Below are 17,166 nucleotides of genomic sequence, written 5' to 3' on the forward strand. Positions count from 1 at the left end.
TATTTTTTTTCTTCTGAAAAAGACAGGATTTGATGTCGCCCACAGCGTCAAGTCTTGAGACACACTTTTCTGAACACTGAGGAAGTGAACCGCAGGCCGGCGCAGCGCACGCATCAAACCGAGTCTATGACAGAAGGGTGGAATTTACTTATGCTAGAAACCGGGTCTGGCAAGCCGACTTCTCTGTCTGATATCTGGGAACCGCTGCCGGGACATTTTCAGTTGAGTCCCCCAGCTGCGCTGAAGCGAGCCTGTCAGCGTGTCTCCAGACGGCGGATACTGGAACATTCAAGCCGACCGGACTGAGGGAGCTGTCAGGTCGCCCATCCTCTGCGATATGAGCAGCCACATATAAAGCTGCCTGATTACATCCTCAGTTTTCCGCTGCCGTATATTTGGGTGCTCTTTATTATTGCAGAGACACAGACCTTCGCGTGTCATCCAGGGTCCAGCCCTGCTGAGACTAAAGGTAGGTCGCGAGCTCCACCGACGTGCAGCTGGTCGCCCGCGTCATGCTTTCTGAGGCTCTAATTTCAGATGTATTTACTTATGTTAAAACCTCGTCACTTAAAGTTTATGTTCTTGTTATAGGATAAAAAGAAAGAAAGAAAATGAAAAAGTATATAAGAATGACCCCTTGCACTGACAGTAGTAGAAGGGAAGTTTAAAAATAAGCCTGCTCTAAAAGCAACTTTTGAGCTGTGATATTTTTTTTACTACCCACATCCCCTCCACCGCAGGTAAAGGGATATTCGTCTGTAGAGAATACTAAAATTAAGATGAAGATGATAACAAGTAGTTATTATAGAGTGAATATGTGAAGCTATGGCAGTGTACTTGTACACATTTCATTACACTCTTCATTACACTCTTGTACTTGTACACATTTCATTACACTCTTCAGTACACTCTTGTACTTGTACACATTTCATTGGAAGTCAAGAAGCCTCTGTTGTGCACTGACTTGTGCAACCCAATTCCAAAAAGTTATGAGGCAATAATCTGCAGTCCTCATCATCCAATATTTTATTCACGATATAACACAGAAAACATATCAAAAGTTGCAAGTGAGACAAGAAAAGCATTAGCTCAACTTTAATTTGATGGCAGCAAAAGGTCAGGACCCTGTTTGCCATTGTGTAGCACCCTCTCTTACAGTCTTCTTTGTCATATTTTGTGTGGAATAATTTCAGTTGCAGACAGGTCAGACCAGCGCCCCAGTTCTCCTACAAAGTCATGTTGTTGTACTGAGGCAGTATGGGAAATCAAGAATAAATTGTAGATCAAATGTAGGAGAAATATTTGATGCTTTTTAAGTTCTGTTGTGAATAACATGTCGGTTTATGATAGCTGAAACTATTACTCTGTTCATATTTTACATGGTGTAGCTTTTCTGTAAGTGGGGTGTCGAGGTGATGAACTTCCTGCTGAAAACATTAAAGGACATAAGCTTCTATAAAAATAAAATCTACTCCTTTCTTTTTGGTAAAATAGTGAAAAAAAATAACATGATTAATATTAACAAAAACCTACCCGACATTGACTTTAGGACCACTACTTGTTATTACAGATGGTTCCTTAAATTACTTTCCACATAATGTAAAGAATTGCTTTGTCTAGTGGATAGATAATGTCGAGAAATGCTCATTATTACATCTTCAGATGTATTGTTCTTACTTCTTCTTTCATTATGCCAAAAGTCCCAATGCCAGAAAAGAGAGAAAAGGGAAAAATCCGTTTTTCTGTGATATTATTTCAGCTAATATCATGTGATGTTGTTCATCTGAGATTGTATTTGCCTATTTTAAGACATGCGAAAGACCTTTTTTTTTTTTATTATGTTCTATAATATAAATAGTTGAAGAACTGAAAGACTCTTTCTCACGTGACTGTATGACAGAAAATATTGAAATCCCCTAAATTAAGAAGTTTCCAAAAGTTTGATATGACCAGTTTTCCCGAAGTTGAAAACCTGACTGAAGTCACAGAGCCAATGGCTCTTCTGTGATCACTCCCACTATCTTTTTTTCTCTCCACAGATGAGTTGGGCTGCCGGTACTCAGTGTGTAGCCAAGAATGACAACAGGAAAGCAAGACCTGGAGAGCTTGTGTACCACAAAGGAGACATTCTCACCATTGTTGACGCAAGCACGGTACCGTGGCTCATCGCTACATTTTACAGAAGCTGTAGGGCTGTAAAGAGGTTTGTTTACATTCTGTAATGGAGAAGTACTTTGCTCTTTTCTAGACGAAGGGACATTACAAAGCCAGAAACAACACCACAGGAGAGGAGGGACTCATTAACTCCGCCAATGTGCGTGAGAGAGAGGCTCTACGAGTTGACCCCAGCCTCAGCCTCATGCCGTGAGTCTCCCAGTCCTCCTCAACTGAAATGATCATGAGCACAAGTCTTTAGGACTCTCGTGTCTTAAAAGAGATCACATGCACAGCCACTGACACGGAGTGTGTCTCTGACTTTAGCTTCTGCTGTGGTCACCGTTTACAACCTTTTCTCGTGACCACACCACATGGATGTTCAAACAAACACTGTCTTGGGACGAATCATTCTAACTTCCCATTTCTTGAGGCCAAAGGCTGAATAGCTCAGTGCGTTCACTTCTGCCAGTTGAGCACTCTGAATATGTGAAATGTGCAGAAGTTGGTGCACAGGTGGCTGAGGGATTGTGGGATTGTGCAGCGCAAGCAGGGCACAATAGCTAAACAATTAATAGAGTCAATTCCCAAACAATTCTAACAAGAATTTAAAGATGTTAAGTTCATTGTAAGTTTTCAAAAGAATGGCTCACAAAGCTCTTTTTAAGGGTTTATATGTATCATTCTTTAAAAAGGTGCCTTTGAATGGTGAAAATGTAGCCCTGGTTTACCTGGTTTGTTCCTGATGCCATGTTGTGCTTTACCCCCTGTAGTTGTCTCTTTGTCTTTTTTGTTATCACTTTAATTATCACTTAATCAATTATCACTTAATTTTCACCAGTATGTCTGTTTAAATGTGACTTGTCCTGTGATGTCTTTCATTAGCTGGTTTCACGGGAAGATTTCTGGCCCAGAGGCGGTGTGCAAGCTGCAGCCGGCTGAGGACGGCCTGTTCCTGGTGCGAGAAAGTATCCGGCATCCCGGTGACTACGTCCTGTGTGTTAGCATCTCTGGAGGGGTCGTCCATTACCGGGTGATTTACCGGGACAACAAGCTGACCATCGACAACAGACAGTATTTCTACAACCTTATCGACATGATAGAGGTAGGAGAACTGAGGTGAACGGACGCATCACTGTTAAAGATCAAACTGACTTGTTTGATTAACACTACTGCAGTCTATAAGTCTATATCTAGAAGGGCTATGTACAGTTTGTGAATATCCCATTTAGACCAAAGGCGGCCTTTGCATTTTCAAGCCTGATGCAAAGTGATTTATTTGAGTTTTTTTTTCAAATAGTTTTTCATTTCATGTTTTCTTTCAGTTTCTCAGGTTGACAAATTTAGGTCTCAGAGGACTATGACAGTTTTTTTTTCCCCCAAGTTGTTTTTTTTTTTTTTTTTTTTTTTTTTTTTTTTTTTTTTTATATACAACAAAACAGGTGTTTTGTGTGTGGATGGATTCTGGATGTTCTTTTATTGTGAGATGATGAATTTGCACCAGCTGTTGCCTCTGAAAAACCCTTTGAAGTAAAAAAAATCTGAGTGAGCAAGACAAAGAGGTCACAGCTGTGTTGGCAGCTCTGTTAAAAAAATGTTTATCCTTTTATCATGTTAACATGTACTGATAAGCATCAAACACATGATGGGGCTTATGAGGATGTCACTTATGATTTTTCAGGTATGTGATCACCACAAAATCTTGCCACAACATTGACCCTTTATGGCCGGATAGGAAAAGGCTCAGCATCACCTCTAAAAGACATCCTGTGTGGGATATATGAACTAAATTACATGGCATTTTTTTAAACATTCAATTTCAACCTTACTGGGTACATAAATATCTTGGGAGCAAACTGGAGTAGTTATACATTAGGGCCTCAAAGACTGCTCAACTTACTTACAAGTAGCAGCATTAAGTTTAGATTTATCACCAAACATCTCCATATGTCTTCCTGTGTGATGGGGTAAGGGTTTGGGTCCACTTTCAACATTTCATCAGTGTTGAATTGGCCACAAATGCTTACAATGAGAAAGGAGGAGATGATGGATAGAGATAATCTGTGAGCTCTCATGCAGGAGACTGCTGGTTCGAGTTTCGTCCTGTTACTATATACTTACTAAAAACTTGCGTGAACACCTACAAGCAGCCAGGTCATGTTCCATAGTAAACAACTACCTGGTGATATGTTACCATCTCATAGTTTATAGTTATAAACTATGATACTACCACACTTTGGACAGATGGAAAAAAACACCTATTGCACATGTTGTGGGGAGATTTGCCTGTCGATGACTACCAAACTCTATACACCACTGTTCTCTAAAAAAGCATACGTGGACCAGCACAGAGAAACTCATTTCTGCTCTGTTTACAGTCAAGATGTTTGTCAGCTGGAGCATCCCTGAGTGTAACGGACGGACGGAAGGAAATCTCATACAAGCTGAGACAGGGAAATTCATGAAATGCTGCCCTTTTACGGTTTATCTGTATTCAGCTTGTGCGTATGGAGGGTGCTTGGGAAACTTCGCTGCACTGAAGTTTGCAGATTGCCACAACAGACATGGTGGCCGCATGCTATCAGTGAGCTGCAGACCGCTTTATGGCTGAGTCATTTTGTACAAGCTTACTACATTCTGAGGAAACTGAGGGACATCTGCAAACAAGGCTGACTAAATGAGTCACAATGAATGAACTCAAATTCCATGGTACAGTTAAATATAGGTTTATTGTGGTTTGTTGTGGTGCAGAGCAAAGGTGTGAAACTGACTCATGGCTCATGTTGTTTGATATAAATTCATACTTTTTTTTGTTTTGTTTTGTCAGTCCTGATCACATTTTAATATCTATCTATATATAGATATATCTATATATTGTGGGGATCAAAAACTCTGTCAAAGGCGAAAAATAATTGAATGTACTTATTACTTTGTTTACATTCATGAAATTGTAGAGCATGAGGGCAGCCCTACAAGCATGATCTCAGTGGGGGAGTTACAGAAAAACATCTGCTATAGACAGAAAAGTGTGACGAGCTTACAGTTTGTTTCCTTCTTTGCAGTTCTACTCAAAGAACAAAAGCTCCATTGCTACAACTCTTGTGAAGCCCAAACAGAAGCAAGGAGCTAAGTCAGCTGAGCTGGAACTGTCAAAAAGTAAGCTCAGTATCAGGTAGTGCCTCTGTGTCTGCGCGACGGTGCTGAAATTAACCAAAAACTTCTCACCAAAGCGTCACAGGTGGGTTTTAGTTTGCAAAACATGAATAGTAATGAATGTGTTGTTTTGCTCCAGCTGGGTGGCTGCTGGACATTGCAAACCTCAAACTGGGAGAAAACATCGGAGAAGGGGAGTTTGGTGGTGAGCTTTGTTTTTGATCTGTTCTTCCTTTTACAAATGTTTGGTCAACCCTGGCAACAATTTTCTGTTTGTCTTGAAAGCGAAGTGAATAAAAGATGACCTAATCTCTAAAAGGCGAAAAGTTCAATATGACTATATATATATATATATGTATATATATTTAAAATTATATTAAGAAAGAATATATTTTTAACTGCTTCATAAGAAAAGGAAGGAAGAGGAACAATTAAAACAGACATTTCCTTTTCAAGTATTACAGCTTGAGGGTTCAGAGTATTCATTGATCTACATTTACTAATCATGACCCTGAACAAGCCACAGCCCACATATAGCTGGGAGATGTCCGTAAAAAGTTAAGTGAGAAATCATTAGATAAAGGTGCCTAAATGTGCTTCTTTACACACACGCACACACACACACACACACACACTAACAGTCCCGTTTACAGTAGGAAAATAGCCATTATTTCAACCTGTGGCTTTTGGAGACGAGTCGTGCAGTTCACAGCAGCACAATTTTTGTCCAGGGGTGCCCAAACATTTGCATTCCCCTCTATCAGCTTATTCTTGTACCTTCATTTATAATGAAACATTGATACTCAACCCTCAGCTGTTTATGAGGGACAGTACATGGGCCAGAGGGTGGCAGTGAAGATCATTAAATGCGATGTCACGGCTCAGGCCTTCCTCCAGGAGACCGCAGTGATGACGTGAGTGACGAGCTTTAAGTTGTCGGGAAACACCAAGGAAAAGTCGTCAGTTAACTGCAGATTACGCACACATTCAATTATTTTGCTCAGTAGAAAAAAAAAACCAGTTGATTATGATCATGTTAGCTTCAATGTACTGATATATCGAACTGTTTTTTTCAGTCCTGACTCATTGGATTTTCTTGTAACAGGAAGCTGCAGCATAAAAACTTGGTGCGGTTGTTGGGCGTCATCCTGCATAAAGGGCTTCACATTGTGACAGAGCTCATGACTAAGGTACAGTGATCATTTCTGATTGGATTTTAAATCACACTGAATACACAACAGGCAACATGATCTATGGGTTAGGGTTAGGGTAACGGCAACATAATGGAAACAACATTATGAATGGATGTTAAGCAGAGACTGAAGCCACACTGAGCGTGACTCTGTAGATAACACAGTGAAGCAGAAAATAAGACAAGGCCAGAGTCACATGTCCAGCTAATCATTGGCGATAAGATGAGACACTGGTGAGTGGTATAGTTGACGGTCTTTCTCTTGAGAAGAATCAGCAAAGCGTTTTGCGTTCCTGCCTTTAAACTTTGTGGACATTTAAACAGAAAGCAGAGCCGAGCACCCAGGGTTAAAGCTTTTTAATGCAGCTTCGTGATCACCAGCAACTCACGAGAAACCCCATTTTGTTTTAGGACTTTGTGAACTGGCAAGGTCATCTTTACCTGCTTTGCTGATTGTGGGTAATTACTGATGAGCAATTAATAAATTATCTTGCTGCCACTTGGTTTTGCTAAATTACAGGTTCGTTTTGAACCTCGTGTTAGTAATATTGTATCTGTGACATTTTGAAAAACACTTTGGCACCTCCATGTTTAAACACAACCTGTTTGTGTGTTGCAGGGGAACCTTGTTAACTTTCTCAGGACAAGAGGACGTTCAGTTATAAACTCTGTTCAGCTGTTCCGCTTTGCTCTGTGAGTCTGAACATCAAAATGTTGTTTTAATAGTGTTTTGTAGGGAGGATCTGTGGCATGTGCAGGTCGGTGCATAATACATTGTCTTATTGTTATTATTACTGTACTTGTATGCATGTCTGTGTTCAGTGATGTGTGTGAAGGGATGGAGTATCTGGAGTCAAAGAAGCTGATTCACAGAGATTTGGCAGCCCGTAATGTCTTGGTCTCAGACGACAGCGTGGCCAAGGTCAGCGACTTCGGCCTGACCAAGGTGGACTCCAAGGAGTCAGACAAAGCCAAGCTACCGGTCAAATGGACCGCACCTGAAGCCCTGAAGAAGGAGGTATGTTTAAGAAACTTTTAGGTGCTTTTTTTAAAGTCTATAGTTTTACATCCTGCTTTTCATTTACAGATTTTTTTCTACTTGTCAATAATCAATGGTCATTTCAGCTTAATTATCTAATGTCTAATTTCAATTGGTGAAAGTGAGATAACTTGTTAGATGTTTAGTTACAGCTGGGTTGTTGTAATTCATTCAGAGTTCATGCTTACACATTGAATAGTGTGTCTTGAGTGGCAAATTAATAGATTTTATTTATAAACTCCTTGAAAACACTTTAAAATAAAACCAAAGGCTCTGCAATGGGAGGAAGTCCAAAAAACACAAACAGTCCAGAACGTAAGGCAAAACATGGAATGGAGGAACTAATCTTAGCATGAGGGGTCCACACGACACGTGAGGATCTAGCAAGGAACATAAGAAAACTGGTATTTGTATGTGGAGGGAGGAGAACAAGGAGAAGGTGAGTGACAGGGACAGAAAGCAAACCTAAAATGGAGAAAACATGAGAGGGGACCCTGAAATTCAAACAAGGATATGGAACAAAAAAAATAATAATAAGGTCAATATCAATCAGTCACAGAAGTGGAATGATTTATAAGCAATGAACAAGAAAATCGAAAGAAAATAAATGAAAGAGAAAAAACAGGATCTTACAAAACCGAGAAACAAAAACAACAAACCGCGACACAGCACGCAATTTTGGTACTTAATGACAACGAGGCCTCTATTATTCCTGGCTTATGAACTTGAACTTCTCCATTGATAGTTTAACGGATCAGTCCCTTGTAATCACAATGAATTGTCAAGCTGGGCTCTGCTGGTATAAGCTGACTTGTGTTTCTATTTAAATCTTTAATTAATCAGGAAGTCAGAGTTAAGCTACTTATTGGATTCATTACAACTTATAAATGTATCAAATTAGAAAGATGTTCTTCAATTCATAAATACACACAGTTACTTTTTTGGGGGGAAGAAAGACCTCAAAAGTTTTGAGCTCAGTCATTAAGAAAGATAAAATATAATTCACCTGTTTTTTCTTACAGTGGTTTCATATCCACACTTCTGCATATTTATACAAATCACTTGGAAAAGTGAAGATCTGCCTGATTTTAGGGCCTGTCAATGGAACCAGAACGTATGTAGTGCAACAGACCCTCAGTCCAAACGTAGCCCACAAGCACCCCAAATGCACCAAAATAAACCAACAATAACAAGGAGAATACCAGCAGAGAGGGGTGTCGCTGCAGAGAAATACATAGCCACTCTCTTCCAATGGGTCATAGGAGGGGTCCATTTGTTGTTGTTTTTTTTCTTCTAGCATTTGATCAGGTCATCTTCTATTGTCCTAACTGTTCAGACCAACAGAAATGTCTTAACCAAAGTCATACATGCATATTTGTTCCGTATACTGCAGAAATTTTCCACAAAGTCAGATGTTTGGAGTTATGGTGTTCTTCTATGGGAGATCTACTCATTTGGTCGCCAGCCTTATCCTAAGATGGTATGTAGCACCTGTTCTGGCTTTTTATGTGAATGTGAGTGCATTTATAAGCGTGTATCCATAAGCACAATAGTGAAATATGGACATGTTAAGCCTCTTTAACGCTGCATGAGTTTAAGACAGATTTTTATGTCCTGATAAATGTTGGAGGTCGCAGACAAAGTGGCCCAGATCTGAGGCAACTTGGCAGTTGAAAGAACCAAAGTCGTGATCTGCGAGGCACACAGATACCTCCCGGTCCTGGTCTGAATATCTCGCATACTTGACACACAGTTGCTGAGAGAGGTGTTGATGAGTGACACATAAGCGTGGGGCTAAAGCCAATCACTACCCAAGAGATGAACCCCAGGGTATAAAACACAGCAACTTGGAAGAGGAAGAGTAGACTGCGCATACAGTTGTTCTTCAGAACAAAGTGCCAGTCAGACAACACAGAGAGCATTTTTCCATCGAATATAATTGTGAGAATACACAGGAACAGCATGGCCTTGAATCATTTCCCCTTTTCATTTCTTGTTTGTGTTTTCCTGAAAATATGTGGCTACCAGTCGGGCAAGTAGGGAAGTTTGAAAGTTCTCGTGTTATGGAAGCCCCTGCCGCAGATAAGCCATGCAGTGTGAACATGCCATAACATTAATAGCCTTTGTGATCAATGCATCGATCCAACAACCCTAAGAATATCGTCTGAATTCATCAGCTCTTAATATCGTCTGAATTTGTGCTCAGGTTGCAAATATGTTATGGTAGTAAACATGAAGCAACAGCCACCAACTAATTAGCTCAGCTTAACATGACAACATCCTCCATTCAATTCACCAGTTGACTCGTATATTTAAGCATTAAAATGAACAGTTGTGGTGTTATGAGGGTTGTAACCGAGAGGACGGAACTCAGACAACATGAGAGAAAAACTCAGATGACTACACAGATGATTATTTTTAGCTGATCTTTTTTGGGCCAGGAAGTCACTGTTTCCTTTGTTAGACCAACCGTGAAAGGAGGTTAAATTCAGATGTGGTCTTGAACGTGTTGTTGCTAACAGGGGAGAAAAGACTGCCTCTTAGATTTGTTTGTCACAGCAGTATTCTTCAGGTGAGCTGTTCCCCCTGACCACGAAGGCATTTTGACCATAAGTTCAGTTAAGGATCAGGAGGATCAGGTGGCATTAGACAAAGGGGACAGTTGGTACCAGGCAGCCTTATTGTCAGTTTTGCAGTTGATGTCCTTTTCAGTACCTCCAGAATTTTGCAGTTATTTTTTTTTTGCATTCAAAATCACTGATTTTGTGGTGCTACTTTAGAAATATTTGCAAGGAATTTTGCGATGTTTTAATTATTAAATAACTGCCAATATCTACATATAGAAGAAAAAAGATGAGAGAAAAAAACAACAAGCAGATAGATTGGACACACAAACATTTTTATTCTTTAAAGAACTTAAATAGCTTGATATCAGCAGACAATGTCCTGAACAGCTTTAAATTGTTCATTTTGTGATTCAGTTGCTGTCGGTTGCCTCTGTCTTCTTTTCTTCTTAAAGTGTTGTTCGGCATGTTGATGTTTGATTCCTTGTAAATGGCGACTCCTTGTAAAATGTAGACTTCCTTCGGTGGTCAAGTACCTTATTGCAAGGTGTGCAAAATAATTTCTCCCCACTCTCATGGAGAACAGAGGGATACTGCTTTGCTCGGCCCTTTGCGCTTGTGTATGACGGTAAATGTGCCTTTTTGTCGCCATATCGATCACGGACTATAACTTGGCATCAAGTAAGGCTGAAGCAGCAGTGTAGTACAAGTAAGAAGTACTACCACCTGCAGGTGGAAGTTAGCAGTCACGTAAAGCCAATTATTTTTTTACCATTTTTGCGGAAAATTTGCAATAAACTTACAATTATGCATTAGCGCAAAGACATGCGGGGATCTGTTGAATTTGCGTAAATTTCCGCGATTGCGGAATCGCAAAAAAATGGAGGGACTGCCTTTTCAATGCAGATGATCACCCTCTAATTACCGCCAGTTTAAGATTCACACAGTTGATTTATTAGGGTTAAGTTTCTATTCTCCTTAATTAAACTCTGGATCTTTATATGTTAATTGATAAGAAGGAACTTGACACAAAGAGGACAAGACTGGGCGAAAACCTACTATGTGGCTGGACTGCAAGAGGTCCAAATGTCAAACTATGGCCAGTTGTTACAGATGTAATCAGTACCGGTGTTAACATGGACCACTTTTAATGAGACTCACAGTCCAGACAGACTAAAAATGCTTCATGCAAATACATCAGTTAGATCAGATTGCACTTTCACTCTCCACTTGTTTATAGACAAGAGGTTTTGCAGCATGTAAGCACTCAACTTTTCAATTCTCTTTATTCAGTATTCATATATACACTTCAGTTTGAATCTGTGATCTGATTCATTTTAATCAAACTAAAGAAATGTTTGTCCGTGTAAAAATATCAAATGTCTTTGAACATACATACTTTATACTCCCTATAGAAACATAATTGATACATGGACCTTATGAGAGCAAAAAGCAATTGTTAAAGTTGAAGCTGAAGTGATGGAAACTTGACTCTGTGTGTGTGTGATTTATTATCTGCACTTTTTATGTTATCTAAAGTAAGAGCAGCAACACATCTGCAAACAGCGGTGGAGGAGGTGGGAGATTTTAGAAAAGTACCATTTCATGTACAATTGTTTCTATGTTGTTTACAGCTTTGCAGTTTAATCATCAGTGAATCAGAGATGAACAATCATAAAGGGGTATTTTTATGCTTTTTCTAGGGGGGGGGGGGGGGGTTAGCATGTAATATGTCTGCTGATTTACAAAGCCCAAACTTCTCATCAGTTCTCTCCCACAGAAAAATAATGAGTCTGATTTTCCACAAATTGCTCATTTGTGGTTCAGGATTTTTTTCTTTCTTCCTCTTCTTGATGACATCAGCTTGAAACACATCTGCATGATGCTTGTGGGTAGTGTCCCATGCCATCTCATAAAAACAGAACTGTTTTTCCTGAATGCTGTCATTTTTTTTACCCAGCAGTTAAAGCACACTGTGGAAACTGGGGCTTTAGACAGGAGCTTACACTCCCATGATTGGCACGTTTTTTTGTTTTAGACAAAAGGCGACAAGGGGTTCTTCAACAAACTACAACATTAAAGAATCAGTGCTTTTTCTCAAACATTTAAGCATATAAATTCATTCTAGTAGAGTTATTACTGGCTAAGTGAGCTCCCTGTTGACCTCTCTTAGATTTAGGCTCAAAATGAGAAGCATTGCACGATAAATGCTCAGATTATCGTTTTTTTTTTTTTTTAATTGATTCTTCTTTCTCTTGTGCTGTAGTCTTTGAAAGAAGTGAAGGAGAAAGTAGAAGGGGGCTATCGCATGGAGGCTCCAGAGGACTGTCCCCCCTGTGTTTACTCCCTGATGACGCTTTGCTGGGAGCAGGAGCCTCGCAGAAGACCCAGCTTTCCCAAACTGAGAGAAAAACTTGAAAGAGAAATGGGTAAACTGAGCCCTAGCCCTACAGTGGAGCATCGGGAAAGAATCATTTCTGGAAATAAGTGCTAAACTTACCTACCAGCTCTTCGCATGTTGTAATGCTCTCATTTTAGAGACTGTCCCGTGGCCAGAGTCAAGAACTACATCAGATTTTGGTACCATCTGCCTGTGGGCTGGTTTTTGGTCCTGAATGCGAACTCCTGAACAGTGTATCATACACTGATCAGGGGAGGTGACTTATATTGTTCATGTAACTTCATCCTGGTGCCAGATACCACGGAGATGTCATGTCCGCTCTGTAAAGTCCTTTTTGGCCGTATCAAGTGGATTTAAGCAATGGGTGATGTCACATTTGACACCTCACCTACAACTGCAAAACCAAAAAAAAAAAAAAGAATGTAATGACTTTCAAAGATCACAAACCAATAATTTACAATTTACATTTTAAATGTTACATGAGAAACATTTGAATATTTCATGAAAAATATCAACTGAATGTGATGGCAGCAAAACGGCATCAAGTCTAAAAAAAGGTTGGGATCAGTCATGTTTACCCAGTACTTTTTACTCATCAAAGGGTTATCAACGATCTGTAAATGTCTGATATCTGAAAAGAACCAGTTACTGGACATTTGGGAGAAGACTGTTGTCTCATTTCTGCCTTATTTATGATTCTAGCTGCTCAACAGTCCTGGATTTCCTGTCTAGCTCATCCTGACTCTCCAAGTAGATCTTTATTTTGGTGCCTGGAGTTAAATATTTGTGCTGGTTCACCTGAATGAACAGGTCTCACAGGGATCCTGAATGTTCATGGCAAAACAAAGTGAAAGAAAATATGGGAATCAAACCGGGGTGTCCTTTCCCACCACCCTTCCAGCCATTCCGACTGTGGCCTCTGGACTGCAGGACGCCAAAGGAAACCTTCCGCATATCTCAAAGAGACTACTGGATTCGATAGAACTGCAGCATTTTACGCTTTGGGAATTAAAATGAGCTGCGAAGTGAATTAAGTTAGTCTGATAAGAACAAGTGCAACTTAGATCTTTACTGATATTTGGCGATGGTATGACCACAGATGAATCCCAATACAAGTTATTTATATTCATGTCAGGGAAAGATGTTGGAAATAAGAGAATCATACTGGACAAAAGAAAGAAGAAGAAGAAATTGAAACAACTGCTTTTTATTGTGTGCAGTGGAGCATGAAGAGAGTTTGACAGTTCATTAAACGCAGAGACTTTGCAGACCTTCTTTTTGGTCTCCATGAATATCTGGATAAAGGTCATTTTAGGGATTTATTTGTATTTTCTAGAAACCAAAATGCTGCTCTTTGTCTTTTTGCCCATCAAGCTCCACTCATCAGAATACATGGGGCAGACTTTGATTCAATTCATTTAAATGTAATTTCTTTCATAAGACTAAACCGTTAGGAAATACAGCATTTATTATTACTTTCTCCTCCCTTTTTTATTAGGATTTAGAGATTATATGAGTGATTTCTGTTATCCACCATCCTCTTGGGACATCTTAGGCCTTTGCAGGTACAGACTATTTTTGTACTTTTCTAATCTTGAGGAAAACCTTTTGGAATAAAGATGTGTCTCTCGCATATTCTTCTTTATTGCAGTACACATACGACTCCTTCCTACTGTATTTGATTGTCAACTGTAATTTTTTTTTTTGGACAGAATATGTTCATTTTCCTGGTAATACCAAAAATATTTGAACTTCAAATCTCCCCACAAAATTAAGCCTCTTTTGTACAATTGTTGTCATGTCACAAGACCAAATTAAAGATGTCATTTGACCTAAGTCTACGTAAGCCTGGTATTTGTCAGTGTCCCAAGAGATGGGGCACACATTGAGGCTTGATCCTCCGTCTCTTGTTATAATACAGTGAGAACAAGGTCCACCGTGATTTGTTCAATCTGCTCTGTGTTTCTCTGAAACCTCTAAAGGGACGAGCAGCAATTTTCTGCACAGGGATTTATAAAGAACCAGACATAATAAATTCTTCTTTTTTTTTTTAAATGTGAAAACATGCTTGATTTGCTGAAGATGGTAATAAATGTCAGCGGACATCTCTTCGCTCTTGTTTGTGCACTACATCAGAACAAAAGCTCTCTCCCATCTGTCAGTGTCCGGAGATGCTTTTTTCAGAGGGTCTAATGCCTTAAGGTTCACCCTCTACTAAGACTTAGAAAAAAGCTAATCTGTTGAGGCTTCAGCATGCATCAACAAACAATGACCTGTCACCTGTTGTTTTCACCTACTAATGTCTTCAGAGGACACTGGATATTGACAAGCAAACAGTGACCTTATATATCAAATCTCTGCATTGAAGACCTGTTGCTCTGTATACTGGGTAGTTTTCCAGTTATCAGAAACACCTGTATTTTGAGAAAATTAGATCTCTTTAAAGTGCTTAAACGTCACTTTTTTCTGTAAATCCGGTAGATGATAACCTGCTGGGGCCTGTTATTGATAGACAGATGATGACTCTCTTGTGTTAATGCTCCAACTGGCCTGTGCTGCAGCCACTGGAGGCTTGTTTTAATATCTAAAGTTTAGTTTTCAGACATTCATCTGAATAAAAAAAAAAAAACAACAATAACAAAATCATTCAATGAATTAGTAGTTTAGATTCATGTGTTAATATCCTCATATTTAAGTGGAAATTCTGTGTTTGGTCTGGAAACAACAAACCAGTAACTGTGCCTCTACATAGAGACGCAACAAACATAGTTGTTTTGCCTTTAAACCATTACATGTGCACAGCATAATGTCGGTGTGCATTATCTCACATTGCTTTGTGTAAATGCACAATTAGCTTTCTGTCAATGCTTGTTCCAGTCCAAGTTGAGCTCTTGCTGCTGCTGCACCTGGCAGTCTGGGCAGCAGAATGAGATGGGGTGGTTTGGCCTTACCTAAAAGGTTTATCTTGGTATGGTTTAAGTAGATTTTGCTTAGTTCAGATGAGGTTAGAACCAAAGCAGCAGCCCAGCTGTCTGAGCTAATATAGGTATTAGACATAAGATGAACTTCCTGTAAGGTGTATCATCAGAGTAACGGCTCATCTCTGGACAACTACTTACCTATATCTAAAGAAATTCACAGTATAACTTACAAACAATATCCTGAAGATGTATGACGAAGCATTTTTGTGGACTCGAGTGTTATTTGCAATAAGATTACAAACCATAATGGCTTTTAGTTTTAATGTAAACCATTAGTGGACCAACCCATCACTAGTGCCGAAAGTGCTGTTGCTTTATTTTCAATAATTACATTTGTCAGCATTCACAGTTGTGGACGTATTTGAGAAACCACCTCATTTACTTGACAAATGTCATTATCTCACCTTAATCTTCTCAAAACCTTAAAAATCTAAGACCATACAGTTATAATCAAGCTGTTTAAAGTGACTATGGACCTTTGTCAGGCCAGACACTTGGATTTGTAAAAAGTCAGAAAGACATAAGTGGAATTAACGATGGCTAACTTGCATTAGGTACTCCATTAAGCCATGATAGTGAGGCAGCACGCACAAGCACAGGACCTCCCATAAGTGGAATACCAACCTTAATAATAGAGCTTTGCTTGGCTTTTTCTGTGCTGAAGCACTGGACTGGGATTTGAACAGATGAATTTGAATATCTAACAGCTTCAGATAGTAAATGAGCTTTTCGTGTAACAAGTCGTCTGATTTGGATCTGTGAGCACAGAAAGAACAACAAAATATTTACAGACGTCAAAGTGTCTTTTCATCTACTCTGGTTCAGTTGTTCAAAGGGCCTCGTATTGGTTGAGTGTGATCAAAAGGTTTAGGGAGCACAATAATTCATCAGCTCTTAAATTTCTCTTGACCCCAGTCACTAATGGCCATTCCCGACCTTCCTTTCAAGTAAGAAAAAAAAGAAGATTACTTTCATAATTTTCAATTTGACGAGTTAAATAAAAGTGCTCACACACTGCACATACAGGAGTTAACTGTTTTACCTTAAAAATGTAAGTAAAAGCGCATGTTACACTGCGTTTGGTCAAAGATATCAGTATCAATTTACAAGAAAATCAGCTGTTACTGTGAAATAAGAGCAGGCAGCTTTCCGTGCGATGGTCATTATATCAATTAACAGGACAAATGAGACTACACATGCTCCTGCAGTTTAGTGTGAAGGTTTACCTGCTGGTAAGTTGCTGTAATTCAATTATCAAAATAAGGCTAAGAGCAACTGTCTGTCTCGTGGTCTGAGTCTGACAGTGAAGGTGCTTGTCTGACAGGTACTGACTGACTCAATTACCCCTCCCCCCTCCCCCCCCCAAAAATGAGAAATTAACGCATACTGAATGAGATATATCTCAATTCCAGCAAGGTTTTATTGCACTTTAAATGGAAAATTATTGGAATTGTTTAAGTGGAGTAGTTAATTCTATTGATTTATATTATTTAGATATTAAAGGAAATCTTTAGGTAACAGGAATTTGATTCACAGGCAACGTACCTCCTGTATAACAATAAACAATGAAACATTTTTATCCAATTACTGAGTACTGAAAAGTCAGATGTACATGGGTTTTATCGCACTCTCCACTTCTGATTCTGCTCACTCATCTTCTTCTTTGTCAGTGATTACAGGAA

General features: G+C 39.3%; 1 protein-coding gene across 1 annotated transcript; it reads left to right on the forward strand.

The window, feature by feature from the left end:
• The first annotated feature begins 96 nt into the window (after positions 1-96).
• matk (megakaryocyte-associated tyrosine kinase) lies at positions 97-14,339 on the forward strand. The gene is made up of 12 exons (XM_072389524.1): positions 97-469; positions 2,040-2,153; positions 2,249-2,364; positions 3,040-3,259; positions 5,217-5,310; positions 5,447-5,512; positions 6,122-6,221; positions 6,413-6,497; positions 7,119-7,192; positions 7,322-7,517; positions 8,932-9,018; positions 12,369-14,339. The coding sequence occupies exons 2-12, from the start codon at positions 2,040-2,042 to the stop codon at positions 12,594-12,596; spliced, it is 1,380 nt and encodes a 459-aa protein (XP_072245625.1). The 5' UTR covers positions 97-469; the 3' UTR covers positions 12,597-14,339.
• Positions 14,340-17,166: the final 2,827 nt, after the last annotated feature.

The sequence above is a fragment of the Leuresthes tenuis genome, unplaced genomic scaffold, assembly GCF_036924035.1.
Source record: "Leuresthes tenuis unplaced genomic scaffold, fLeuTen1.0.hap1 SCAF_7, whole genome shotgun sequence".
In the NCBI taxonomy this organism is placed as follows: domain Eukaryota; kingdom Metazoa; phylum Chordata; class Actinopteri; order Atheriniformes; family Atherinopsidae; genus Leuresthes; species Leuresthes tenuis.

Coding starts and splice junctions, on each gene's coding strand:
- matk (XM_072389524.1), top strand. CDS start 2,040: ATGAGTTGGGCTGCCGGTACTCAGTGTGTAGCCAAGAATGACAACAGG. Junction 3,260..5,216: donor ACCTTATCGACATGATAGAG/GTAGGAGAACTG, acceptor CCTTCTTTGCAG/TTCTACTCAAAGAACAAAAG. Junction 7,193..7,321: donor CAGCTGTTCCGCTTTGCTCT/GTGAGTCTGAAC, acceptor GTCTGTGTTCAG/TGATGTGTGTGAAGGGATGG.